This window comes from Heloderma suspectum, chromosome 2 (genome assembly GCF_057233095.1).
Source record: "Heloderma suspectum isolate Gila_16-S chromosome 2, 16-S_ref, whole genome shotgun sequence".
Lineage (NCBI taxonomy): Eukaryota > Metazoa > Chordata > Lepidosauria > Squamata > Helodermatidae > Heloderma > Heloderma suspectum.
The window spans coordinates 280,957,815-280,984,969 of NC_139459.1; the positions used below are offsets into that span (position 1 = coordinate 280,957,815).

The 27,155-nt window shown below is 48.2% G+C and overlaps 1 protein-coding gene across 1 annotated transcript in view; it reads left to right on the forward strand.

The window, feature by feature from the left end:
* Window positions 1–958: 958 nt before the first annotated feature.
* Window positions 959–27,155, forward strand: part of SEMA3B (semaphorin 3B) — a 65,525-nt gene continuing 39,328 nt past the window's right edge. Inside the window, exons 1-2 of the mRNA XM_084839600.1 lie at window positions 959–1,467; window positions 26,590–26,725. Of these exons, the coding sequence (XP_084695726.1) occupies window positions 26,638–26,725 (88 nt within the window). The 5' untranslated portion in view covers window positions 959–1,467; window positions 26,590–26,637. The remainder of the gene's footprint in view (window positions 1,468–26,589; window positions 26,726–27,155) is intronic.

The window sequence follows — 27,155 nt, forward strand, 5'->3', positions numbered from 1 at the left end:
GGGAGAACAGGGCCAGGGTGTGTGGGAAAGGCGTTTGGGACTGCATTTACAGGGGGTGCCGTGTGTGTGTGTGTGTGTGTGTGTGTGTAAACTACCTGTCCCAACTGAGAAGCTGGAAGAGCTAAGCATTTCCCCCAGGTGCTCTCCAGGGCTTTTTCCTAGGTGTAGGCAAACCATCACAGTGTCTCACCAGACACATAATTTCACACGATATTTCATTCCCATAGCCATGACAATGCTTATCTTCTTTAAAAGGTTGGGCAGTTCTGAGGTTTATGTGTGATTGCGATCTTTTGAAGAATATTCTTCTGTGTGTGTGCAAGCGTGTTCCAAAAACCATGCCCTCGGTGACAGAGCACATGGTTTGCAGGGGGAGTGGGATTCAAGATACCCACCCAGCATCTCCAGCTAAAGCAGGGGGTGGGGAAGTCCAGATGTTTTGGCCTACTGCTCCCATCATCCATCACCATTGGCTATGCTGGCTGAGGCTGATGGGAGCTATAGGCCAAAACATCTGGAGGGCCACAAGCTGCCCATCCCTCAGCTAAAGGATCTTAGGTAGCAGAGAGCTGGAAAAGTTCTCTTCTTGGAGAACCACTGGCAATCCGCGTAAACACTACCCGGCTACCGACTCAGTACAAGAGGAGCGGCTCTTTAGCTGTGTATTCTAAACATGGCGAGACGAGAGGGCAGTGGCCCCGTCAGGGCAGGAGTCCAGGGCCCCACTCAGCAGAGTGAGCAGGAGAGGGGGCCCGGGCTGCCTTACCACAGGTTGAAGTGAGCGAAGTAGTTCGCGTTGCCGTCTAAAGAGGGTCCCATACTCCAGAACTGCCTAACTGCACCAGGCCAACAAGGATTCCCCGAGGCGTATTTACGCGGAGAGCGGCGATCGCTATCGCCAAGCGAGGTCGTAAGCGGGGTGGCGGGGAGGTCGGCCGGAGGGCGGGCCGGGCGTGGCGCGGGCCGGTGGCCCTTCTCCGCGCCGGCCGACGCGGCAGCCTCTGCTCTCGCCAGCTGTGCGAGGAGCTCGCCAGCCTCCGCCCCTGGGCGCGGGCCCTGCGCTCCGCTCCTGCCTTTCCCCTCTGCTGGCTCTAGGCGTCGATCGGAGCCCCACCCAGCACTCTGGAGCGCCTGCCGCCTGCCGGAGCCGCTCTGGATCCGCCGCTCGAGCCAGCAGCAGCTCCGCCCCTTTTGGTTTAGTTGCTGCCGGCGCTGCGGCTTGGCGAGAGGTGGCGAGGGAGGAGAGAAAGAAGGCGGCCAGGCAGCCCCGCACCCTTGTGCTCGACGGCGAGCCAGCAGCAGCAGGCGACCCCCCGGAGGGACGGCGCGGCCCCGGGCGCCCAGGGTTCCTTGGGATCGGTACCCTTCCTTCTCACTCGGAAGCGGCGGCGGGGCTCCGGAGAGGCGCTCCTCCACGAGCGCCCCCCTTCGGCGGCGGCAACTGAGACGCCCGAGCTGGGCCGGCAGGTGGGTGCCGCTTGCTTTCCCCGTCTGCATCTCCTGTGATTATTGGACATGTTCCACTGGGATGTGGGATGTGGGGGGAGGTTGCGACCTGACGAAAAGGAAGAAGCAGAAGCGCGCCGGGCTCTGAGCGGGCAGGTCGCGTTCCGGCTCCCCTTTGGTCGCGCGTGGACGTGCCTTTGTCTGTGTCCCTTGATTCTGAGGCCAGTAGACTGTGCCGGGATTCGTGAGAGCGCCCCACTCCCGCCTCGGCGCAGTCGTGCGAGAGCGGCGCCCACGTGTTGCTTGCCAGGAAATGTTCAAGCGAGCCGAGGCGTCAAAAAAATCAAAATCAAACCGTTCACCCCCCCATCTCCTCGAACTCGCATCATTAATTTATTGTGTGAACACACAACTTTTGTGACGCGGCTTCTGTCCTTGGCAGGCATCACTAGTTCGCATCAGGGTCTCCCCTCCCTCCTGTCCACACGACGTTGCAGAGACAGTGAAAACGCGGGGCAGTTTCGATCGAGAGGACGACGAAGGGTGTCGGCCAAGGGGTGCTCGAAAGAGGCGCTCATTTGCTTTCGCTAAACTTGAGAATGTGCCCTGAGCAGAGGTCACATAGAATGGCCTTCCCCATTCTGGCACCCTTCAGATGTGTTGGACTACAACTCCCACCACCCCCACTGGCTGGGCATGATGGAGGATGTAGTCCGACACATCTGGAAGGCACCAGGATAGGGAGGGCTGACACAGAACTGTTATAACTGAGACAAGGCACAGAATCATGGAAGTATAAAGTGGCAGGGACTTCAAGGTTATGTAGTCTTTCATTGCCCGCCCCTCCCCCACCTGCACACCCAAGTACAAAATATTCCCAGCATGTCTCATCCCAGGCGCCGAGGAGCTGGAACAGAAATCCAGAGCCCTGAATTCAAGTAGCATTAAAGAGAGCGAGGTGACAGGTGACTTGGTTTTGAGGGTGACAGGTGAAATTAGAAACCAGCACTCCCACATTAATCTACTACTCTGGAAAGGGGTTTGGTGTTGATCATGGGGAAGTGGTCACTGGGATTCTGTGTATGTGTCCAGTTTGAGAAGAGAGAGCGCATGGCTAGCAAAAGCACGGATGCACTTAATTTTGTAGACATGGCCAGCGGAGGGGAGGAACTGCTCTCCTCTGCCAGGTTGTCATCATTTGGAATAGGGGGGGCAACTAGTGCCCCTCCAACTGTTGTTGGACGCAAGTCCCAACAGCCCTAGCCAGCATAACCAGTGGTGAAGGATGATGGGAGTTTCAGTCCAGCCATATTTGGAGGACCATGAGTTGCTGAGCCCTGACTTGCTTTGAGGACCAGATGGAAACAGCAGAGCAGAGCTGTTTCTGGTCTCCTGCATCCAGCTCTGTGGCTCTGATGTGCCTCCATTCCTTAGCCTTCTTTTTTCTGAGAGCAGCAGCATATTCCTCGAGTCAGCACTTCTCCCTGCAAAGCCACTGGAGCCAGCCTGAGTGGAAGGAGGCCAGGCCCATGTGGGACAGGGGCATGTTATTATTTTGGGAAGGGGGTTTGGAGGGAATATAGGATCCGCTTCCTTCCTCTCCTTCTGCTAGCTCTGCCTTTAAATTTTCGGTATCATTACACAGAGTAGGATTGGGATTTAAAATTGATGTGGCTGGCATCACTGGAGTCAAAACCCATTATTATGATAGCTCTGCTCTTTTATAACTTTCATGTATGATTGGTACATAGAATTTTTGGGAAAAGATAGAATCATCGTCGCCGGGGCTCATGAAGACCAGGGGTGGGCATCGTGTGGCTCCTCAAGTGTTGTTGGACTGCAACAAGTCTTAGCCACCACAGGGACGTAAGAAAAATTAATTTCATTTCAGCTTGTTTTTGATCAGGATTTTACCCAGTTCGCACCTTCCAGACTGAACTCAGATGCAATCTGTATGTTTCCAAGCTTGCAATGTGATTCACAGACCAAAAAAATAAAATGCATTTGACAGCATGTGTACATGTCAAAATAAGTACATTTCAAAAATGCGTATTTTTCAAAAATGTGTACAGTTGATGCATACACTTGGAAAAATGCATGGAATTTCATGCAAAAAGAAAGAAAACAGCTCTCAATCTGAGATGGATTCGAGTCAGAACAAGCTTTGAGATGGAATTCGGAGAAGTTTGGTGAGTCGAGTTTTGCCGATTCACAGATCTCTAATGGAGAGGCATGAAGGGAGTTGCAGTCCAGCAACTGGGGGCGGGGGGCATACATTCCCTACCCCTGGCATAGGCCATCTGGTCCAACCCCCACCTTGATTAAGGAAATCTGGAGCATCCCCAACAGGTGGCTATCTAGGCTCTGCTTGAAGACCTCCAGCCTAGGAGAGCCCACCAGCCTTCTAGGTAATTGGCTCCATTATCATGCTGCTTTTACTGTCAAGATGTTTTTCCTGATGTCCAACTGTAGTGTCAGCTCTTCTAATCTAAGCCCATTAGATCTATTCCTGCCCTCTGGGACAGCTGAGAACAAGTTGGCCACTGTGTGAACAGAATGCTGGACTAGATGGACCCTTGGTCTGATCCAGCATGACTCTTCATATGTTCTTAAGTCTTTGGTTTCTTCTCAGTGACAGCCGTTTCAGTAATTGCAGAGTATTATCATGAGCCCCATTCAGTCTTCTCTTCTCCAGGCTAAACTTATCCAGTTCCTTTCCTCATATGAATTCTTTTTCATGCCCCTGACCATATTTGTTGACCTCCTCTGAATCCTTTCCAATTTGTCTACGTCCACCTGGAAATGATGGTTTTGTTAAGGCAGCCTGAAATCTTAGTCTTTTTTTGCAGCCACATCACACTGCTGACTTGGGATTGTGTACAATCCTGAAATCTTGACCTCAGTCTTGAGATGCTGTGCTATTGCCAGGCTAAGTGTTGCCCATCCTATACATGTGGATTTGATTGCTTTTGTTGCCCTAATTGAATTGTGCATTTGTCTATGTTGAATTTCATTTCGTTAGTTTTGGTCCAATTTTCCATTCTATCAAGGTCATTTTGACATTTATTCTTGTTTTTCAGAGGTATTAACTATCCTTCCCAGGCTTGTGTCACCCCTTAATCTAAGCAGCACACAGCCTGTATATAGCCCCCGGGCCATTTTTCACCCCCCTCCCCCCACTGTCCCACCTCTGCTGTGCAGCTGAGAAAAATAGCCCTTTTTAAAAAGCAAAAGGCTGCGGTTTGCTGCCAAAATTTGGCAGTGTGGTGGCAGCAAAAAGGGGCTATTTCAAAGCAAAATAGCCCCTTTTCCCTGCCGCTACACCAAACCACCACGTTTGCTTTTTAAAAAGGGCTATTTTTTCCCACCGCCGAATTTAGTGGCAAATTCAGCGGGATGGCAGCAGAGGGTAGGGAGGCAGCCACTGGAGGGGTCTGGTGTGGCTGTGTGTTCCCCTGACCCCTGGAAGTTGTGCACCCAACGATCTAAGTCATTGCTAAAAATGTTGAAGAATACTAGGCCCAGGACAGAACCCTGTGGCACTCTAGCTGAAACCTCCCTCCAGTTTGGTGAGCACTCTTTGAGTAAGGTTTTCCAAACAGTTGTGAATCCATCTGGCAGTGTTATCCTCCAGGCTACATTTAAACAGTTTGCTAAGCAAAATATTACAGGGGACTTTGTCAGATGTTTTCCTAGCATAAAAAAATTGATTTTAAATTATCATTGCTTTATTGTATGTTGTGGTCTTAAATGTTGTTGTATGGGCCAACCTTGGGAGAGTTTACAAATCTTTTAACTAAATGAATAACAAATAAAAAATGCTAAGAAGACTTCAGCTGGAGACAGACAATAGCATTCAGAGAACTGAAGGTGGCTTGGAAGAGTAAAGAGGGACTGTTCCAATGGCCAGATACCTACATGATGGGAACAATCACACAGTTGGGTAATGCTTATGCATATTGTGGCTGAGAGAAGACGTATTTCCCCTGACCTGAAAATGTGAGACAACCCACAGGGTTTGGGGTCTTGTACCCCCATAATCTGAATGTCGTAATCAGATGATTTAGTTGACGGTCCTGACATAAGTGCTAATCTACATCTGGCAATAATGGTTTCCTTTGGTGATGGGTGGTGGGGTGTTTTTTTTACATTTTAGATTAATATTCTTATGATTTAAATAGTTAATTATCTACTGCATGGTTAATTTGAACTAGCATAATAAGGGCTGGACTTGAGTTTAGCATGCCTGCATCAGGATTTGCTCTTGCGTTAGCAAACTCCAGTTAAATCCTAATGCCTAATATGGGTAAGTTCATTGGGACTACAGACTCGTCTTTATAGTGCAGAACATTGCATAATAGAAACTGGACTGGTGCTGCATAGTTTGTTCTGCTTCAAGATTTGCTGGAGGCATCTTCTTTTTTATCTGCTCTATCTCCCTTCCCCTCTGTGGAGAGGATGGAAGAGGCTGAGTGGTCAAGAGTATTGTCTTACCAGCTGACTTCTGTTCTGCTTGTCAGCCAGTCCATGTACAGTAATAAACTTTTACAGGCTTCAAGAAGTTTTTCTGGCATTGTTTCCATCCCTGGCAGAATTGTGGCCTTGAATGTTTCATTTAAAGGAACTGTGTGTACTTTTCAAACTACCTTGGAGAGAAAATGAACCTGTCCCCATGTTGGTAATGGGGATTTGAAAAGTAGCATCACTTCAAGAAATGCACACCCTAACATCTGGAATGCTTTCCATCTTCAGCAGGCAGAGGACAGATGTGTGGGGCAATTGTCTGTTGCCATAGCTTTGAAATGATCATTGATTCTATAATCAGCAACATAAGATCACAAATGTTGGATTATCAGATTTTTAATAGGAGTGATGACACCAGAGTTCTGTTTTTTAAAGAACTTTAGAAATTGCACTGGACGCTCCAAAGCTTCCTTCATCATCCAACTTGGTCTGAAGACTGGAGTTGCTCCTGTAGAACAATGGTCATTGGATTCCAAGTCACAACTGTGTCTTATTTTTGTGTCCTGAAGGCTAAAATTCCCTATATTTTTATGCCCCTAATAAGACACAGTTGTGACTTCTGAATCCAATGACCAGCTTTTCTCCAAGAGCAACTCCAGCCTTCAGACCAGGTTGGGTGATGGTTGTGGGCAGCAGGAGATGTCAACCACGGTCAAAACTCTCCTGCTGCCCACATCTTCCAGCCAAAGTCTGGTAAACATAAAAACAATGTAACAGTCTTAGCAAGTTCTGGGATCACAGATTCACTTGTCCTGCCTGCCTGCCTGCCTGCCTGCCTGACTTCAGCAGCTATATTGCTTGGCAGAATAATGAGTCACTGCTCCATCCTGTAGGCTGGTGGCAGTCATGATGGATGATTGCTGATGAAGTTCAGAAATCACTGCCATCGCTATCACGAGAGTTCTCAGGCCTCTAGAGGGCAGTAACGGACATTAGAAACATGACTAAACAGTTATTAATTTGGGGCATGGTTACTGTGAATGTGTGCAGCCACGCTGAGGAAAGGGATAGCCATCCTCATTAGAGCTACAGTAAAACAAAACCGAAGAGAAAACTTTTTGCGAAGAGAAAACTCTCTGGAAAAGATCCTGATGCTGGGAAAGACTGAAGGCAAAAGGAGAAGGGGACGACAGAGGATGAGATGGCTAGATAGCATCACCAGATAGCATAGATGCAATGAATATGAACTTGAGCGCACTCCGGGAGAGAGCGCAGGTCAGGAAGGCCTGGCGTGCTATGGTCCATGGGGTCACGAAGAGTCGGACACGACTGAATGACTGAACAACAACAACAAAACAAAACCAGCAAACAAAAACTCTGTAGGACGGCCTCCCTGAACCTGGCACCCTCCAGATGTGTTGGACTACAATACCATGATCCTCCAGAGGTTGAGGATGATGGGAATTTGTGGTCCAACACATCTGGAGGACCCTGGTTTGGGTAAAGTTGCTCTAGGAAGACAATTTGTATAACAGGCCATGGTTTCACCAATTTTTACATCAGATGCAACAGCTGGGATTTTCTATATTCATCATCTTCCATTTGGTTTAGGAGTGCTCACTGCCAAACGATGTAGGGGAGGTTTGTACACTGGCATCAGTTGGCATTTCCATCTCTTCCTACTGCCCAATGGGCAGAGATAACAACAAGTGCGCTTACACAGCCACATCCAGGTTTGAGAGGCTCTGCCCAATTTCATATACTCATTGTGGAATGAATTTATCTACTTGTATATCAGTGATTCTCCTGCTCAGAGATTATCTTGATATAAGAAGAAAAAGATAAATTTAGGGCTTTATTTATTTATTTATTTACAATATTTATATACCACTCCTCATCAGAAGATTTCGGAGCGGTGAACAACTTAAGAATAAAACAATGGTTAAAAGAGTTTATAAAGTTAAAACATTTTTAAAAAGACAAATCCCAACGAAGTGGAATTCAACAACCCACAGCTGGTCATGCAAGGAAGGCCTCTTGAAAGAACGTCTTCAGGAGGCACTGGAAAGAACACAATGTTGGCGCCTGCCTGACCTCTAAAGGCTGGGAATTCCATAGGAAGGGGGCCACCACATTGAAGGCTCTTCTCCTGGTGGACTCCAACCTGGCCATAGGTCCATGTGGAACCACCAGGAACATGTCCTCTGATGACCTCAGTGACCGGGCAGGTTGGTAGGGAACGAGGCGCTCTCTCAGGTATCCTGGTCCCAAGTCGTTTAGGGCTTTGTACACTAGTACTAATACCTTAAACCTGGCCCGGTAGCGAAAAGGCAGCCAGTGCAGTTCCCTCAGCAAAGGAGTTTCATGCTGAAAAGGGGCAGCTCCTGACAACAGCCGAGCTGCTGCATTCTGCACTAGCTCCAGCTTCTGGACCAGCCTTAAGGGCAGCCCCACATAGAGCTCATTGCAGTAATACAGTCTTGAGGTTACTAATGCCTGTACCACCGTGGTCAAGCTATCCCTGTCCAGGAGAGGCTGTAGCTGGCGAACCAGCCAAAGCTGGTAAAAGGCACTCCGAGCTGCCATGACCGCTTGGGCCTCCAGCGACAATGATGGATCTAGGAGTACCCCCAGACTACGGACCTGATCTTTCAGAGGGAGTGCAACCCCATCCAGAATAGGCAATGAGCCTATCTCCCGGACCTGGGAACCACTCACCCACAGGGCTTCCGTCTTGCCAGGGTTCAGCTTCAGTTTATTGGCCCTCATCCAGCCCATCACTGAGTCTAGGCACTGATTCAGGACTTGCACAGCCTCTCCTGATTCAGATGTCACAGGGAGATAGAGCTGTGTGTCATCAGCATACTGATGGCATTTAGCTCCAAATCCCCTAATGACCGCTCCCAGCGGCTTCATATAGATGTTAAACAACATTGGGGACAGGATGGTACCCTGCGGCACCCCATAGCTCAATTGCCAAGAGGCCGAGGAATAGTCACCCAGTGTTTCTCTCTGAAATCGGCCCCGTAGGTAGGACCGGAACCACTGTAGCACAGTGCCTCCAATACCCATCCCACGGAGTTGATCCAGGAGGATATCATGGTCAATGGTATCAAAAGCCGATGAGAGATCGAGCAGAATTAACAGGGTTGCACTCCCCCTGTCCCTTTCTCGATGAAGGTCGTCCATCTCGATGAAGGCGACCATGGCCGATTCAGTCCCATAACCAGAATGAAACCCAGACTGAAATGGGTCTAGATAATCAGTATCCTCCAAGAGTGCCTACAATTGGTTTGCCACAACCCTCTCAAGTACCTTCCCTAGAAAACGGGTATTTGCGACTGGGCAGTAGTTGTCTAATACCGTTGGGTCCAGGGTGGGCTTCTTCAGGAGTGGCCATACTACTGCCTCCTTAAGGACAGCAGGGACCACCCCTTCCCGTAGGGAAGCATTTATCACTCCCTGGACCCACCCAGTCATACCCCTTCGGCTAGCTTTTATTAGCCAGGAGGGACAGGGATCAAGAGGGCACGTGGTCGGTCACATTATTGCAAGCATCTTGTCCACATCATCAGGCCGTAACAACTGGAACTTATCCCACAAAATCGGGCAGATGGTGGCATCAGACACCTCTACTGGTACTGCACTAACAATAGCATCAAGGTCGCTGCGGAGACAAGCCTCGATGCGAAAAGGTCACAGCGGGTCCTCGACGGGGCCAGGGCCCCATTTACTGGGGAAGATGTTAACAACCGCCGGACCACCCAGAAGAGCTCCGCTGGACGGCTACTTGAGGACGCAATGGAGGCAGCAAAATAAACCTTCTTTGCTGCCCGCACTGCCATGTAATAGGCACGATTATGCACTCTAGAGCGTGCTCGGTCGTCTTCACTTCGAGTCTTGCGCCATTTGCGCTCCAGCCAACGTCCAGCCTGTTTCATTGACCGCAGCTCCCCAGTATACCAGGGAGCAGAATGGGCTGCACAGTGCCGGAGAGGGCACTCAGGTGCGATCATGTCGATGGCCCTCCGCATCTCACTGTTCCACAGTGAGGCTAGGGTCTCGGCTGGATCACCAGCTCTCTCCACTGGAAAATCCCTAAGAGCATTCAGAAATCCATTGGATTCCATCAGTCTCCTAGGGTGGACCATCCGAATAGGCCCCCCACCCCCGCGGGAGGAGAGTAATGCCATAAGCTCAAATCTCACCAGGAAATGGTCTGACCATGACAGTGGGGTTACTTGGAGTCCCCCAATCTTCAGACTACCCATCTCACAACTTGGAGCAAAAACCAAATCAAGGGTGTGCCCTGCTTCATGTGTTGGGCTGATGACATACTGAGACATCCCCATGGTTGTCATGGAGGCCATGAAGTCCTGAGCTGGAACTCCAGAGACAGCCTCAGCATGGAAGCTGAAGTCACCCAGAACCACTGTCCTGGGTTCCTCCAAAACCACACTTGCAACTGCCTCTGCCAGCTCAGTCAGGGAGGATGCTGGGCAGCAGGGTGGGTGGTACACCAGCAGCATCCCCAATCTGTCTCTATGGCCCAACACCAGGTGCTACCCCTCAAGGCCTGCTCCAAGGTGGAGTGGTCTCCTGGTGATAGAGATGGAAGTTCTATGAACCACGGCAACTCCCCCCCCCCGGCCCTCCAACCTATGTTGGTGCTGCACTGAGTACCCAGGCGGGCAGAGCTGAGTCAGGTTGACTCCACCCACCTCACCCACCCAAGTCTCAGTGATACACGCCAGGTCGGCCCTCTCATCCACAATTAAATCGTGAATGAGTGCGGTCTTGTTGCATGATCCAGCATGGCTGGCTGCGGAATACACTGGGAGTTGTAGGACTTTTTGTCTGTCTAAATATGGACAGGATTGCGCTTTTAATGAAGCAGTCTCCTGACTGTAGGGTTGACACCAATGTTTCTCAGTATTCCTCTTTCTTTTGGGGGGTGTGTGTGTCCAGATGAAACTTTTAACATGCCCTTGCCTGCCTGACTCACAGCATCCAGATAACATGGTCTTCCCCTCATAACTCTCCTGTGTTTTCTCACAGCTTCTTCTGGCTTTTTTCTTACAGTGGGAAAAATGTTAAGGAGAAAAAAGTTGGAATGGCTGCACAATGCTTTCTGATTGTTAGAACTAAGAGCCCTCTGTTTGGAAGCACCCTTACTTTCCCTCACCAACAAATGTCCAGGTTCAGTAAGGAAGTAAATATAAATTATTTTCTGCTCCTATAAACTAGATGTCTTATGATGGGGGCCATTTTAAAATCATTAAGAGAGCAATCCTATGGCTCCTACACAATGTCTGGGAGGCCATAGGATTTTTTGGATTCCTGGATCCAAGGCCAGAAACAGCGCTTGGACTCAGGAGTCCAAGCTCTCCACCCACTCCCCCTCGCAGCCAGCATGGAGAGAACCAGGGAAAGGGGGAGTGCTGGTGGGCAGGGAGGGGAGAGACTGCAGAAGGGGGGATATGAGTTATCCCCAGCTGTCCACAGCCTCCTTCCCTCCCCCTCCCTGACACCTCACCTAGATGGGCGAAAATGCCCGTCTAGCTAAATTGCAGACTGGGAGCTCTGGCGCGCGCCTCCCGCTCTGCTTTGGATACTCGTAAACCTCCAAGTTCAGGGGCTTATGAGTATCAAGGGCAGATCCAAAAGCATTGCATCCTAAATTGTTCTGCCAAGAAAAGGTGAACTCCACAACCTGTATAAATTATGCAGGTTTTTTGTTTAACTTTCTTGATTTATCTGCTAGTCAATTATGGGGGACGGGGGGTAGGGGTCTCTAGAAGTCAATGATGCCCCCATGCCCTGACCACTAAGAAAACATGCAGCATTGTGCAAGCTTACTCAGAAGTAAGTCCCACTGTGTTCACTGGGACTTGCTCACATGCCAGCAAGGTTATGCTCAAAATCCTACAAGCTAGGCTTCAGCAGTATGTGAACCGAGAACTACCAGAAGCACAAGCTGGGTTTCGAAGAGGCAGAGGAACTAGAGATCAAATCGCCAACATTCGCTGGATCATGGAGAAAGCAAGAGAATTCCAGAAAAATAATCTATTTCTGCTTCATTGACTACGCTAAAGCCTTTGATTGTATGGATCACAAAAAACTGTTGCAAATTCTGAAAGAGATGGGAGTACCAGACCACCTTACCTGTCTCCTGAGAAACCTGTACGAGGGCCAAGAAGCAACAGTAAGAACCAGACATGGAACAACCGATTGGTTCAAAATTGGGAAAGAAGTACGACAAGGCTGCATATTGTCGCCCTGCTTATTTAACTTATATGCAGAGTACATCATGAGAAACGCCGGGTTGGATGAATCACAGGTCAGAATTAAGATTGCCGGGAGAATTATCAACAACCTCAGATACGCAGACGATACCACCCTAATGGCAGAAAGATTTTTCTCTTTTTCAGAAAGCAAAGAGGATCTAAAGAGCCTCTTGTTGAGGGTGAAAGTGGAGAGTGCAAAAGCTGGTTTGAAACTCAACATTCAAAAAACTAAGATCATGGCATCTGGCCCCATCACTTCCTGGCATATAGAAGGGGAAGAAATGGAAGCAGCGACAGATTTTACTTTCGTGGACTCCAAGATCACCGCAGACGGTGACTGATGTCAGGGTGGAAACTGAGCCCAGAGAGCCTCAGAGCAGTTTGGATTCTGAGGAGGAACAGCAATCCATGGGAGAGGAGCCAGCTCATCTTTCACAGGCTCAGCACCTGGCAGAGATTACTCCTGCCAGCATTCCTGAAATAGATAGTGACCCTGGTAGTGAGGGAGTGTGGGAGGGGGGCTTCTTAGATGCTTGACGCAGATGCAAAGAGCGACGAGCGATGGAGGGCACGGAAAGGAGGCGTAGCACCCATTTGGCGCGCAAGCAACGGCCGCCTCCCATGGACACAAGGGAAAGAGGGAGGATCTCTCCCTAGCCCATAAGTTCTGGGTCTTCAAGTGACTCTCTTTCAAACGGGGATCAACTGCCTACTTGAAGCTTAGGCCACTCTGCTGTTCCTTGCTTTAGTCGCTGGTGATTAGCATCTGAAAGAGTCATTAAGTTGTAAAAGGATTAAAGCTTTGAAAATAAATCCTTTTGTCTGTGTCTTGAGTTGGCTATTGGAATCTACTGAGAGAGGCTGCCAAGGCGCTCCTGACAACTGTAGCCATGAAATTAAAAGACGCTTGCTCCTTGGGAGGAAAGCTATGCCAAACCTAGACAGCACAGTAAGAAGCAGAGACATCACCTTGCCGACAAAGGTCCGCATAATCAAAGCTATGGTTTTCCCAGTAGTAATGTATGGCTGTGAGAGCTGGACTATAAGGAAGGCTGAGCGCAGAAGAATTGATGCTTTCGAACTGTGGTGCTGGAGAAGACTGTTACGAGTCCCCTGGACTGCAAGGAGATCAAATCAGTCCATCCTAAAGGAAATCAACCCTGACTGCTCATTGGAACGACAGATACTGAAGCTGAAGCTCAACTATTTTGGCCACCTAATGCGAAGAGAAAACTCCCTGGAAAAGACCTTGATGCTGGGAAAGATTGAAGGCAAAAGGAGAAGGGGACGGCAGAGGATGAGATGGCTAGATAGCATCACCAATGCAATGAATATGAACTTGAGCACGCTCTGGGAGAGAGCAGAGGACAGGAAGGCCTGGCGTGCTAAGGTCCATGGGGTCATGAAGAGTCGGACATGACTTAACAACTGAACAACAAAAGATTGTAGCCTTTGCCAGTTGTCTGGCTTCTGAGATTTCACCACCAGATATTACCCACCTACTTTCAAGCCATTTTCTGCAGCCTTGAGAGCAGATGTAAGGTAGTGGCTATGAATGATGGGCTGGTTCAGATCTTATCTCAGCCACCACCTTGATATCTTGCTCTCTCTTTTTTTTAATGAAAATTTAGGAAGCTGAATTTGGCATCATTCAAGCACTTGCACCATGTGACCACAGTGCATGCCAAGCTCTGCATGTACTGCACTAGTCCCTTGGTTCTGAGGTGTAATTCATTTTGCCAAATTTCCACGCTAAAAGCTAAATGGAGTGGGTTTCAGTCTGGTCTCCGCTAGGTTCATTTTGTTTAGCATCATAGTGCTTTTTGGGGAGGGGGATGGAGCATGCATCTAGCAGTGGAAGGTGCATGTTGTGTTTCTACATTCAGGCCTTCTTGGTACCCACCCAGTGCTACTACTGAGTAGTAACCTGATGTGACTGCTAAGGTTTTCACAGCTGTCATGGAGCTGAAACAGGAAAGTGCTGGTATCTTGGTTCTTGTATAGAGGCCGCAGGTCTTTCCTGGCCCAAGAGCCACATTAATCTCCCACTTCCCACTGAATGAAAACAAAGAGATGGCTGTTTGCCTCCTCAGAACCTTACTTGCCAAGTTCATCCCATCTCTGACTCATCAGGGGACAGAAACTCACCAGTGTATATTGATGCTCATTCCTTGCCCTTGTTCCAGAGCAAGGAACGAGATTTGCTGGATGCTGGACAGAAGCCTTTGAACGTCAGCAAACCCCAATGAGACCACTGATACATGCTGATGTAATTTCTGCCCATGGGGCTTAGTTGGAATAAAACTGGCAAGGACTGGAATTGAACAAACTTAAGTTAGAACCACTGTTATACGTAAAACAGTACAGCAACTGCTCACATAGAGGTCAATGCGGAAGTAGTTTATTAACAAAGAGCTATGCAAACAATAGTCCCTCTTAGTCCAAGGAGAAATATGTTCTTGCTTGCAAAACTTTGTAGTCAGCCACTCTAACGCTCCTCTGGTTCACCAAGGTGCCGGACACTTCAGTTACTCCTCTGCAGATAAGTTTAGTCCCAAAGCAACAGCAAATGGCAAGCTTAGGAATTGCAGCTTGAAGGTCATAGCCCTGCAGTAACAATGCAAATATAACAAGTACCAGAGATGCAAAATACAGACTCCCATCTCCTTGCTAATCAACCATGCACATATAATATATAATTTCAGGTGATAAGCCCAAAATTATTATTCAGCTCCCCAGAAAAACAAGCCAACTCTTTTCATCCTCTTAGCTGGCCCCTGAGTGATGACTCCATTCCACCTGGTTCATGGGGTTACACTGACACCTCAAGGCCAGTGTCCAGACTGAGCTGGGTTTACCAAGAGTCAGCAGAGTCCAGTATGCCTTCTGGTTTCAGGCTGAATCCATGCAGGGGTCCAGAAGGTCTGCAGAAACCCAGCTCTGATGTTGCAATATGTATTTATCAGTGAAATTCTTTCCCTGGGTGTTGCTTATCTCTAGGCAGGACTTTCCCTTCCAAGCCCTGCCATGTTGTGTATGTTTCTGACAGAGTAGGAGCAGAGGGGGGCAAAGAAAGGATGGAACCTTCAACTGAAAGGAAGGGAAGGCAATGGAGGGTGAGGCAATAGGCAGGGTTTGTCAGTGGCAGCAGGAGGGAGGAAGCAAGGAGTTCAGTGTACCTTGGTGTGGGGGGCTAAGAAGCACAATCTGGTGGTGAGAGCAGGCTTAAGGCTCCATGACCGTTAGGGAGAAGCTGCTGAATGTGGCACTAGGGATGGGTGGGGGGAGAGACACAGGGTTGAAGGAAGCCCAAATGGCCTTGTGGGATGGGGGCAGAGGAGCCACTAAACTGCAGAATGCATAGAATCGTAGAATAGCAGGGTTGGACGGGGCCTACAAGACCATTGAGTCCAACCCCCTGCTCAATGCAGGAATCCAAGTCAGAGCATCCCTGACAGATGGCTGTCCAGCCTCATCTTGAATGCCTCTAGTGTGGGAGAGCCCACTACCCCCCTAGGTAATGGGTTCCATTGTCGTATTGCTCTAACAGTCAGGAATTTTTTCTTGATGTTCAGCCGGAATCTGGCTTCCTGTAACTTGAGCCCATTATTCCGTGTCCTGCATTCTGGGATGATCGAGAAGAGATCCTGGCCTTCCTCTCTGTGACAACCTTTCAAGTACTTGAAGAGCGCTATCATATCTTCCCTCAGTCTTCTCTTCTCAAGGCTAAACATGCCCAGTTCTTTGCATCTCTCTTCATAGGGCTTTGTTTTCAGTCCCCTGATCATCTTTGTTGCCCTCCTCTGAACCCTCTCCAGTTTGTCTGCATCCTTCTTAAAGTGTGGTGCCCAGAACTAGACACAGTACTCCAGATGAGGCCTAATCAGTGCTGAGTAGAGGGGAACTAGTTCTTCCTGAGATTTGGAAGCTATGCTTCTATTAATGCAGCCCAAAAGAGAATTGGCCTTTTTTGCAGCCACATCAATTGTTGGCTCATATTCAGCTTGTGATCGACAACAATTCCAAGATCCTTCTCACTTGTAGTATTGTTGAGCCACGTACCCCCCATCTTGTAACTGTGCATTTGGTTTCTTTTTCCTAGGTGCAGAATTTGGCATTTATCCCTATTAAATTTCATTCTGTTATTTTCTGCCCAGCACTCCAGTCTATCCAGATCACTTTGAATTTTGTTTCTGTCTTCTAAAGTATTAGCTATCCCACCCAATTTTGTGTCATTTGCAAATTTGATCAGCATTCCCTGCACCTCCTCCTCCAAGTCATTAATAAAAATGAAGAGCACTGAGCCCTGCAGTACCCCACTCATTACCTCTCCCCAGTTTGAGAAGATCCCATTGATAAGCACTCTTTGAGTCCGATTCTGTAGCCAACTGTGGATCCACCGGATCGTTGTTTCATCCAGCCCACTTTGAGCTAGTTTGCTCATCAGGATATCATGGGGCACTTTGTCGAAAGCTTTGCTGAAGCTATATTATGTCCACAGTCCACAAGGGAGGTGACTTGATCAAAAAATGAGATCAGATTTGTCTGGCAGGCCTTGTTTTTGACAAATCCATGTTGGCTTCAAGTAATCACTGCATTGTTTTCAAGGTGCTTCCAGATGGATTGCTTTATGATCTGCTCCAGAATTTTCCCAGGGATTGATGTCAGACTGACTGGTCTGTAGTTCCCAGGTTCCTCCTTTTTACCCTTTTTGAAGATAGGGACAACGTTAGCCCTCCTCCAGTCATCTGGCACTTCCCCCGTCCTCCATGATTTCTCAAAGAGAATAGACAGTGGTTCTGAGAGTTCTTCTGCCAGTTCCTTTATGACTCTAGGATGCAGTTCATCTGGCCCTGGAGATTTGAACTCATTCAAAGTAATGAGGTGTTCCTTGACCATATGCCTGTCGATCTCAAGCTGCAGTCCTGCTCCATCAGCCTGTACTTCGCCTTTGCTGTGGGGGTCATAGGCCCATAATGTTTGTGCACAGAATGTTATGCATAGAAGAATGTTATGCATATAACGTTATGCAAAGAGCGCTGTGCGTAGAACGTTATAAATATAAGAACATAAGAAGAGCCATGCTGGATCAGACTAAGGGTCCATCTAGAACATTGTGCACAGAATGTTATGTATAGAACGTTATGCATCCAAAATACATAGGCCCATATGCATTCCTAATGCATAGGCCAACAAGTCACGTTCTAAGTGGAAGTTTGTAACCTACTTAAATCCCATGACCACCTCCTACTGGATGTAGCCCAGATATCCTTATTGCCAGCCTCTATGCCAGGGTTGTGGGCAACTTGTGGTCCTCCAGATGTGTTGGCCTCCAACTCCCATCATCCCTTACCATTGGCTATGTTGACTAGGCTAAACAATTTGCCCACTCTTACTCTATGCTTTAAGGCAGAGGCAGTGGTCTACTTAATCCCCGTGGTCCTCTGATGTGTTTTAAATTGGCAGTACTCAGGGACATCACTAATCTTATATTCAGCTTCTCCTTTATTTATTCCTTTCTGCTGCCATTGGCATCCTTTGCATTCTTGCTGAAACACATAAAACATGCCTTGGAGGGTCAAAGCAAAGTCCACCTAGCGATCTTTGCAAGAATCTCTGCAACCACTGGAAAATGGCCAGTGAGCCTTCTGCTCGCCACTGCTATAAGGAGCACCCTGGGCTGTCTTTCATGTTGATGGGGTTGGACTGTCCCCTGCAAGAAGTACGCATGCCTTCCCATTTGAGTGCAGGTGCCTTTTGCAGCCCAAAGTATGGGACTTAAGATTACAAAGCGGAGGGAGGTGTCCCCCTTGTCCAATGGCAAAACAGAACACTCTTGCTTGGCATTTTCTTTGCCCTGTTCCAAGGGGTAGTCTCGCAGCACGGTAACTTTAATACGTTCTAATTAGGCAACTGCTGGGAGGGAAGACAGGGTTTCTCCAGCAATCACAGCACAAAGCCCTTCCCTGCTGGAGCTGGGAAACTCTTCAGTTTGAAAAGTTTTTGGCTTTGGCTAGGACGGCAAGGAATTCTTGAGTGCAGTATAGGCAGCAGAGTCCACTTTCAGGCCCCATTAATCCAGTCTGGGTAATCATCATAAATTTATATACTAATGACCATCTCAATTCTTTGAGTGCTGGTCCTAATGTTGCCAAAACAGCACCATCCACATGCAAGAGGGAGGTATTTCAGCAGACTAAAAACATCTGGGGGGGATAACAGTGTGGGATGGGGAGACGAAAGCCACACAATGAGGACTGAGCATGCTCAATGGGTATTGAATGCTGGCTGAGATGTGTGTGCGTGCGTACGCGCGTGTGTGTGTGTGTAAAAATGGAGGTGGAGTGGAATGGAGACTATGGAATCCTGAATGGAAGCACTTCATGCTGCAATGAAGTGAATCAGGTCTCTGGTCTGATCCAGCAGGGCTCTTCTTCTGTTCGTATCCAAGAGTATCTCTCCCCAAATTTGCAGGCACTGCAATTGTAGTCTATTCCAGGTGCACCATGGACCACCACCCCAGATGTTAGTTAAGATTATCCAGAATTAATTAAGCCACTTCGTGAAGGGATTGGTTCTTTTCTTTTGCTCCTTTTGCATTGCTTAACAGGCTCCATGGAAAGGGAAGCCTGTGCTCTGCCTGATGTCTGGGCAGAGTTCATTAGCTGACACACCAACCATGGAGCAGTTACTAGAAAATCTCCTTGCATTACAGCCGGGCTTACACAGCTTCTCCATAATTGCTTGAGGAAGCTGGCATCCCTTAATTGCCAGGGATGGGGGGAAATAATTGCAGCAGACAAATGGGCTCAGAGGTGGCCATCTCTCTGTGAAAAGAACAGGCTGGGGAAGATTCATTCAGGGAGAATGCTAAAAAGAACTGGAGTAAATAGACATGGGGAAAAGGGGGGAAGGGGATGAATCTAGTGTCTTTGCTGGGAGTTTGGCTGTCAGCCTTGCTTTTTACGGTGGAAAAAATGTAGTTTTTCTTTTTGGCGTCTACACAGTAGGGTAGATTTTCCGTGGAGACCACTGATTGTGAGACGGACGACCCCTACGCAATCCCAGTGACTGCCATTGGCCTAAGAGGAGAATGGACCCTGTCTATATAGATTGCACCCAAATGAGGTGCACATCAAAGTGAACAGGAAGAGTACTGCGGTGCTCTAACTAGCCTTTCAAGGAGCAAGTGCCAAAAAAGGATGTAGCCATTGGTTTTGGGGTATTACAACAGGACCGTGTGTAGTCTGTTTAGAGATGTGATAAGAATGCTGGGGGTGGGGTGGGGAGAATGGTAAATCAACAATCCCCCCCCCATTTCTTTCCTGTTCCCCCCGCCCAGGCCCTAACATCTCTAGTTCAGGACCCATGGTGGGGGGCAGGAGGGGGAGAAGGGAAGAGGGACACCATTTTTCTCCCTCACCTCCCACCAAAGCCTTCTCCTGCTGTGCTATGTAGCATTAGAGGGCTCAGGTTTGGGACCCAGGTTCATCCCATGAAGCTGAATGGCAGAAGATTCAGGAGAGATAAAAGGAAGAACTTCTTCACACTGTGAATAAACTGTGGAATTCACTGCCACAAGATGTAGTGATGGCCACTACTGTAGATGGGTTTAAAAGGGGATTGGACAAATCCATGGAGGATAAGGCTTTCAGTGGCGACTAGTCCAGATGGCTGTATATTACCTACAGCATCAGAGATAGCATGCTTCTCGGTACCAGTTGCTGGCTCAGACAAGTGGGAGGATGCCATTGTGCTCATGTCCAGCTTCTGGGGTTCCCATTATATATTTCTAAAGGACTTTGCCTATGATTTCTTTTTGCTGGTGTGTTAACAAAGAATTTCATCAGAAGCTTGAAGGGCCGTAGCTCAGTGGGGGGCGCATGCTTTGCATATGGAAGGTCCCAGATTCCCAGGTATGGCTGGGAAAAGCTCTTGCTTGAAACTCTGGAGAGCTGCTGCCAGTCAGCGTTGACAGTATCGAGCTGGATGGACAATGGTCTGACTTGGTCTGACAGCTTCCCATAATGTTCCTGAGTTTATTATCTGGTTACATCTTAAGGATTTCTTTGTTCTTGAAGAGACTAAAGCTGCAATCCTATATACAATTACTTGGGAGCAGGTCCCATTGAACTCAATAGGGCTTATTTCTGAGTAGAACATACAGGATTGCACTGTAACAATTACAGACGATGTCAGTCCTATTTGGAGTAGACCCACTGAAATGCATGACACTTAAAATTCATCATGGCTAACTTAAGTCCCATTCATTTCAGTAGGTCAACTCTAAGTAGGACTAACACTGGCTACAACCCTATAGGTGGCTTCCTGTGTCTGACTGTCATTGAGCCCTTTCCTGGCTCCTTACCAGGCAGCCATTTCACCTGAAGTGCTGACTCTGGCTTTTGATGTAACTCTTCGACAGAGTCCTTCAAACCGTTCAGGATATTAACTTTGTTTGCTGATTATTGTTCTGCTATTGTTCTGCTTTCTATTGTTCTGCTTTCTTTGTTTGCCTTTCTTTTTGTCACTGCATGTTTTCCTTTGCTTTTCTTCATTTCTCACTACAACTGGGATTCTTGCTTTCTGCCCACCCACCTGCCCTGTTCTCTTTTCTTCTTTTAATATGGCCTCTTCGTTTTTTTTCTCCACTAGCTTTCCCTCTCTAAACATTTCTCTGCTGTATTTACATATACACACCTAGTTCCAGCAACTTGTAACAATTATTTCTGCATTTTTGAAGGGTACTGTGTGCTGTTTTGTACATAATACATTATCTGGGCACATTCTCCTCTCCTTTTGCTGATGTTGCCCCCAGTGTTACGTCAATACTAAGATTGTAAAACTTCAGGCAGGGACATCTAATTATCTGTGCAAGGCTTAGTTTATTTTAACAACAACCATTTGCTGCTTTGTGGAATTCCCTTCCTTTGGAGGCTTATTGAAGCCCTAGACTGATCTATGGACAAATTTTGGAAAGAATTATCAAAGTAGTTTGTGCTGATTTTAAGTGGATGGTGTAGGGCAGAGGACATTTAAATATATGGGTGTTTATTCATTTTGTTATTACTATGTCTTCAATGGCACAGTTGGTTGGCAGAAGAGGTAGGAACAGAATCCAGTTTTCCTGCTTTTATATACTGTGGCTATCTACAGCAGAACACCCCCACCCCCATTACATCGTAGTTAGTTACCACTAAACCAGGGGTCGGCAACTTGTGCCCTTCGAAATGTTTTTGCCTACAGCTCCCATCATTCCTCACTATTGGCTATGCTGGGTAGGACTGATGGGAGTTTTAGGCCAAAACATCTGGAGGGCCACAAGTTGTCCACTCCTGCACTAAACACGTGAATATCCTTTAGGTATATATACTGTACTTGCATTAGCCTGTTACCACCACACATTCAGCATGTTTAATTCCAGCAGTCAGATCAGCCATTCCAAGTGTATTTATGAAAACATTCCTCTGTCCAACCAACCTACATATCACATTACAGGACTGTCCGTTAGTCTGCTATAACAATGTTGCTGTACTGTAGAGTGGCTGAATCTGCACAGCCTCTTTAACATTTGCACGTCATAGAATCATAGCATAGCAGGGTTGGAAGGGACCTACGTGACCATCGAGTCCAACCCCCTGCTGAATGCAAGAATCCAAGTCAAAGCATTCCTGACAGATGGCTGTCCAGCTTCATCTTGAATGCCTCTGGTGTGGGAGAGCCCACCACCTCCCTAGGGAATTGGTTCCATTGTCGTATTGCTCTGACAGTCGGGAAATTTTTCCTGGTGTTCAGCCGGAATCTGGCTTCCTGTAGCTTGAGCCCATTCTTCTGTGTCCTGCACTCTGGGATGATCGAGAAGAGACCCTGGCTTTCCTCTCTGTGACAACCTTTCAAGTACTTGAAGAGCGCTATCATCTCTCCCCTCAGTCTTCTCTTCTCAAGGCTAAACATGCCCAGTTCTTTCAGTCTCTCCTCATAGGGCTTTTTTTCCAGTTTCACAAAGAAAAGTAACTGCAAATGGATAAATTAAAACAGTAGTGGGGCAGAAGAAGCCTCCAAAACTCCTCTGTGATGCTTATTTGCCCCACTCTGTCTCTGTGCAAAGTGCATGATGCTGCCAAGGATTAATTTGGCAAGCAGAGATATGTTTTAAGTTGGGGTCTGTGTTCTGCATTGTTTTCTGGTATCTGATAGAGAGGGAAATGAAAACCTTATGAGCTGTTGTAGGACTGATAGCACTGCCTGTGAAAAGTAGGTGGCGAGTGTGCCTTTAGGCAGTGCTGGAACAATTTGGGTTGTATCCAATCTTAGTCTAACGTAAGCCCTATTCATTTCAACGGGTCTACTCTAAGTAGGACTAACATTGGCTACCATCCTTAGTTCCAGTAAGGTACCTAGAGTTTTAGACTTTTTAATAGAGCTTTTCCCGAGTGCACAGCTCTTGTTGTTGTTCAGTCATTAAGTCGTGTCCGACTCTTCGTGACCCCATGGACCATAGCACGCCAGGCCTTCCTGTCCTCTGCTCTCTCCCGGAGTGTGCTCAAATTCATATACAGCTCTACTGCACCCTAAAAAATGGGAAGAAAGGGCATGCTTGCAAGAAAGGGATGGTGCCATTTTGGGGAGAGTGCTAGGAACGGCAGCAACTGCAGCCAGGACAAGTATGGAGCAGCAGCAGCATGCTTGCACCTCCATGGATGGTACAGGCCACATCTGTTTGTTTACATCTCTGGGCCCGTGTATGTGTTATAGCTGCGAGTTGGGAACCTCTTTCAACCTGAGGGCCAAATTCAATTTTGGAGATACTCGGGGGGGGGCAGTGGGGGGGCTGTGAGGGGGCTGAAGGCAAAGTGGGTGGGACCAAAAATACAAAAACTACTAGGATCTTTTAGCCTAACACTCTTCCTGCCAGCAGGTAAGCCTTAGGAGAGGCATTTCAACCTTTTAGAATGAGGAAAGAACTGCTCAAAAGCGGGGAAATCACCACATGATCGGTGGTTGGGGGGAATGGGGGCAGGGCCATGTGGGGACCCCAGGAGCCCCTCCCCCAGGCCTCCTCCATGGCTTCTCCCTCCAAGTCCCCAATTCCTTCTCCCTCTTCCTCCCAAGTCCAGAAACACACCACTGCCGGCCTTTTGGAATCACTTTGCTACCATTGTTCCTTCTCCTGCCTCCTTGGCTCCAGCAGCATCAGCTGGGGACCATGGCTCAATGTTAGAGCCCATATTTTGCACACAGAATGTCCTGTTTAGTCCCTGGCATCTCCACTTGTTTAAAAAGGGGATCAGAGAACAGGTGGTGGGGAAGAGGCCCTCTCTGCCCGAGTCTCTGGAGAGCTGATTCCAGTCAGAGCTGACAATATGGGGCTAGGTGGACAAAGAGCTTGACTTTGGATATGGCAGCTTGCTATGAGGGCAGTTCACTGTGGTGCCCCTTAGGGAGAGGGGCTTTCAGCACTTACTGCGTTCAGAAGCCACAGCTACTGCTCAGGAGCTGCATGCAACTTTTGGGACGCTACCTGGCAGGCTTAAAGGGGGAATTTCCATGTTTGGGGACGGATGACTCCCACCTGGAGATCACAGCACATGGCAAATGTACGATGGCTTCTCCCCACTGCAGGCACAATGTCTGGGATCACTTATCACATGGATCAGCCCAGCGCATTATGCAAGGAATCTTCTTCCTGCTGCCAGGACACTGAAGTAGTGGTGTGGATACTATAACAGCGGGGGTGGGGGAGGTCAGAGTGGCCCTCCAGATGTTGCTAGGCTCCAAACCCCATAATCTCTGACCATTGGCCATGCTGGCTGGGGTGGATGGGAGTCCAACAACATCTGGATAGCTACCAGTTCCCCACCCCTGACCTAGAGCAGCCTCCCTCAACTGGTGCCCTGTGGATGTGTTTGACTCCCGACTCCAATCCTCCCCTGTCAGCATGCCTGTTGGCTGGGGATGATGGGAGTTGGAGTCCAGAAACATCTGAAGGGCACCAGGTTGAGGAAGGCTGATTGGGAGCAATTACCTTCTTTGCTCTGAACTGAGGCAGGTCGCTCTGAAGAGACTTTATTTGTCTCTGGGTTTGATTTCACAGACTGCATTGAGTTGTTTGCCTCCATGTCCGTCTAGCCTCAGCTGTTGTGGGGGAAAAGATACCTCTTTCCTCCTGTGTGAAACTCCTTAACTGAAACTGCAGCATCAGATATCCCCTCTCAGCAATCTTGCTTCCCATTTAAGAGCAACCCGTTTGGGGGTTTAGCTTCACACTGTTCCGAAAGGAGCAATTTATGTGGGAAAGGCACTGGTTTTTAACATGTGTCATCGTGAAAGAAGCATGATTTTGGCAAGGGCCAAATGCGCCAAAGGCTGTTCCACTTCTGTGTTTGGCTGCCCTCTTTCAATAGATAATTGTCCAAGTTGTGTCTGCTTAAAGGGGGCTGAGAGGGAGGGGAAGATGGGAATCTGCACCGGAGTTAGCCTCACATGCGAATAACTGCCATTGGAATATTCTGACCTTGGTTCTCCTGCAGACAGATGGGTTTCCCCCACCCTCCCTTTCTCTGACAAGCCATATCCCTCAGGAGTGGGGGAAGAGCAAGCTGGCTTTTTGTCTGGTTTATGAGCTGCTCATCACAAGGGTTGCCGAAACCTTTGTGTGAAGCTCAAATGCTCGGGCATTGGGTACCACTGGGGCCATGGTGCCCTTCACGGCAGGTTGTGCTGAATAGCCCCCCTCTAAACCTTTAACCAGGCCAGACTTTGTGGTAGGAAAACAAAAGCATCCAGTGCCTTTTTGTCTTCCCAGATTTTGAAGGTACAGAGCCTAAGGGGTGACTTGCGGGTCAAGGTATACAACAGACTAATGGTCTCAAAAGTAAAGACCAAAATGGGGTGGTTACCCTCTTCTGCACACAAAAGATGTTCAAGTAAGAAACCGATGGGGGTCTGGATGCCTCAATTGGACAGAATGTCATTTGTACCTCTGGGTGTCATAAACTGCTGAAGATGAGGAGACTTTTCCTTTATTTTGCTAAGACAAAGTATAAGGGTCCTCAGCTCCTCCTTATCTGGACCAGCCATCCCCAGGCTGGCACCCTCCAGATGTGTTGCACTGCAATTCTCGTCATCCCCAGCCAACATGGCCATTGGCCACACTGGGTGGGAAGGGTCGGAGCTGTAATCCAACACATCTGGAGGGAGCAAGGTTGAGGAAGGCTGATCTGGACAAAGGGGCTCCATACTACAGTGACAGCTAAACTCTCCTGTAGTTTTGCCCCAGGCTCCCCCAACCCCACTATGCTGTGGAGTGCTGCATGGAGCATTTCTTTATCCATTCAGGCTTTGTTGCCATCCACTGTTGTTGGGCTGAACAATGTGTTTCCTGCTCCTCCTTCTTCTTTATATAGATGGTACCGCAAGGAGTGTCACTGGCCAGCTCTCTCCATCCATCAATCGGCATGCCAGCAGGGGAACATCTGTGGATGACAAATGAAAAGTCTATAGATGCTGAACATGTGTGTGTGTTTTAAATCAAGTAACAAATGGATGGTGCTAAGAAAAAGCATGGCAGATTCCCAAGACCACAAGTATGAGATTACTTTCTCGTGTGGTTTGTTTGTGTTACAGCGCAAGTCACTCTTCTCTGAGAATGTATTATCCTGCTGTCAACCTCAATAAGGAGAACCTAGTCTTCCAGTGCACCATCACCATTTTTTGGGCCATGCTTCTAATTTCCTCAGTGTTTGACTTAGTCTGCAATGCTTACCCACTGATCTAGGAGTAAGTCTCATTGCACACAATGAAGCTTGCTTTGGAGTAGACATGTATAGGACTGCAGTGTCAGTTTAATTTCCTTAATTATAGCACTACCTCAAAGCAGGTGCAGTTTATTTAGGTATTGCTTTACATGTAGAACTTAAGACCCCTTCGCATAGGATGCACAACCAACTTTTATATCAATCTGGCAACAGGATGCAGGCATAAATGAGTTGTGCAGACAGTTCAGCTATGTGAGCAATAGCTTTACGTTCTTGTGAATGGCAGTGCTGTGGAATCCAGGTTTCTTTCATAGGATTGTTGGGGAGAAGATGACCAGTCTGAGCTATTCAGTAGCATGTCCGCATATGTATCTGCCCCGCTCTGCCCCCATACTTGGAGCGCTTTAGGGAAGATCTCTTCAATCTGCTTTCTTTGCTTCTGGAAGTGACTTGACAAGCAGAAAACAGGCCAGTAAGTCTGGGAGGAGATCAATGTTTGTATAGATGGGTCTTTCCCCTCCTAAGAGCTGGCTCAGGATTTTCCCCCTCACTGCCTCCTTCTCCCATTTATCCCATGAGGGGCTGTTGTAACCTGACCTGGCAGGCACTTTCAGCCTTGCTTCTCTCTCTTTCAGCTGCCAGAAGTTCAGAGTCCTTGCGGAGGAGAAGAAGCAGCAGCCGCTATGATCCAGGCACTGGTGCTCCTGTTGCTGGCTGGGAACGGAGCCACGGCTACCAGCACCAATCCTCGCCTGAAGCTCTCCTTCCATGGTAAGTGAGGGCATGGGGGGGGGGCAAACCAGTGGAGATGACAGATGAGAAGTGGGGGCATGTGGAGGAAAGGTTGCCACTTCTCGGTGGAGGTATGAACTAGAACAGCCTGGTGCCCTCCAGATGTGCTGGACAGCAACACATGGCCCATGGCCATGCTGGCTAGGGAACATGGGAGTTGTAGTCCAGCACATCTGGAGGGCACCAGATTGGGAAAGGTTGAACTTGGAATTGGCTCTATCTAGTCCTTTGAATGAGTTGAACTCCATAGGTGACCGGGCCAGCACTAGGCTGGGCTATGTATTTGCATGGATGGTAAGCAGTGTTGATTTTTTATGGGGGCAGGTAAGCACTGGAGAGCAATGTGTCAGCTATCAAAATTGTGTATTGAGTGTTTGTCTCTTATGATGACCCATGTCCTACTCCCCCT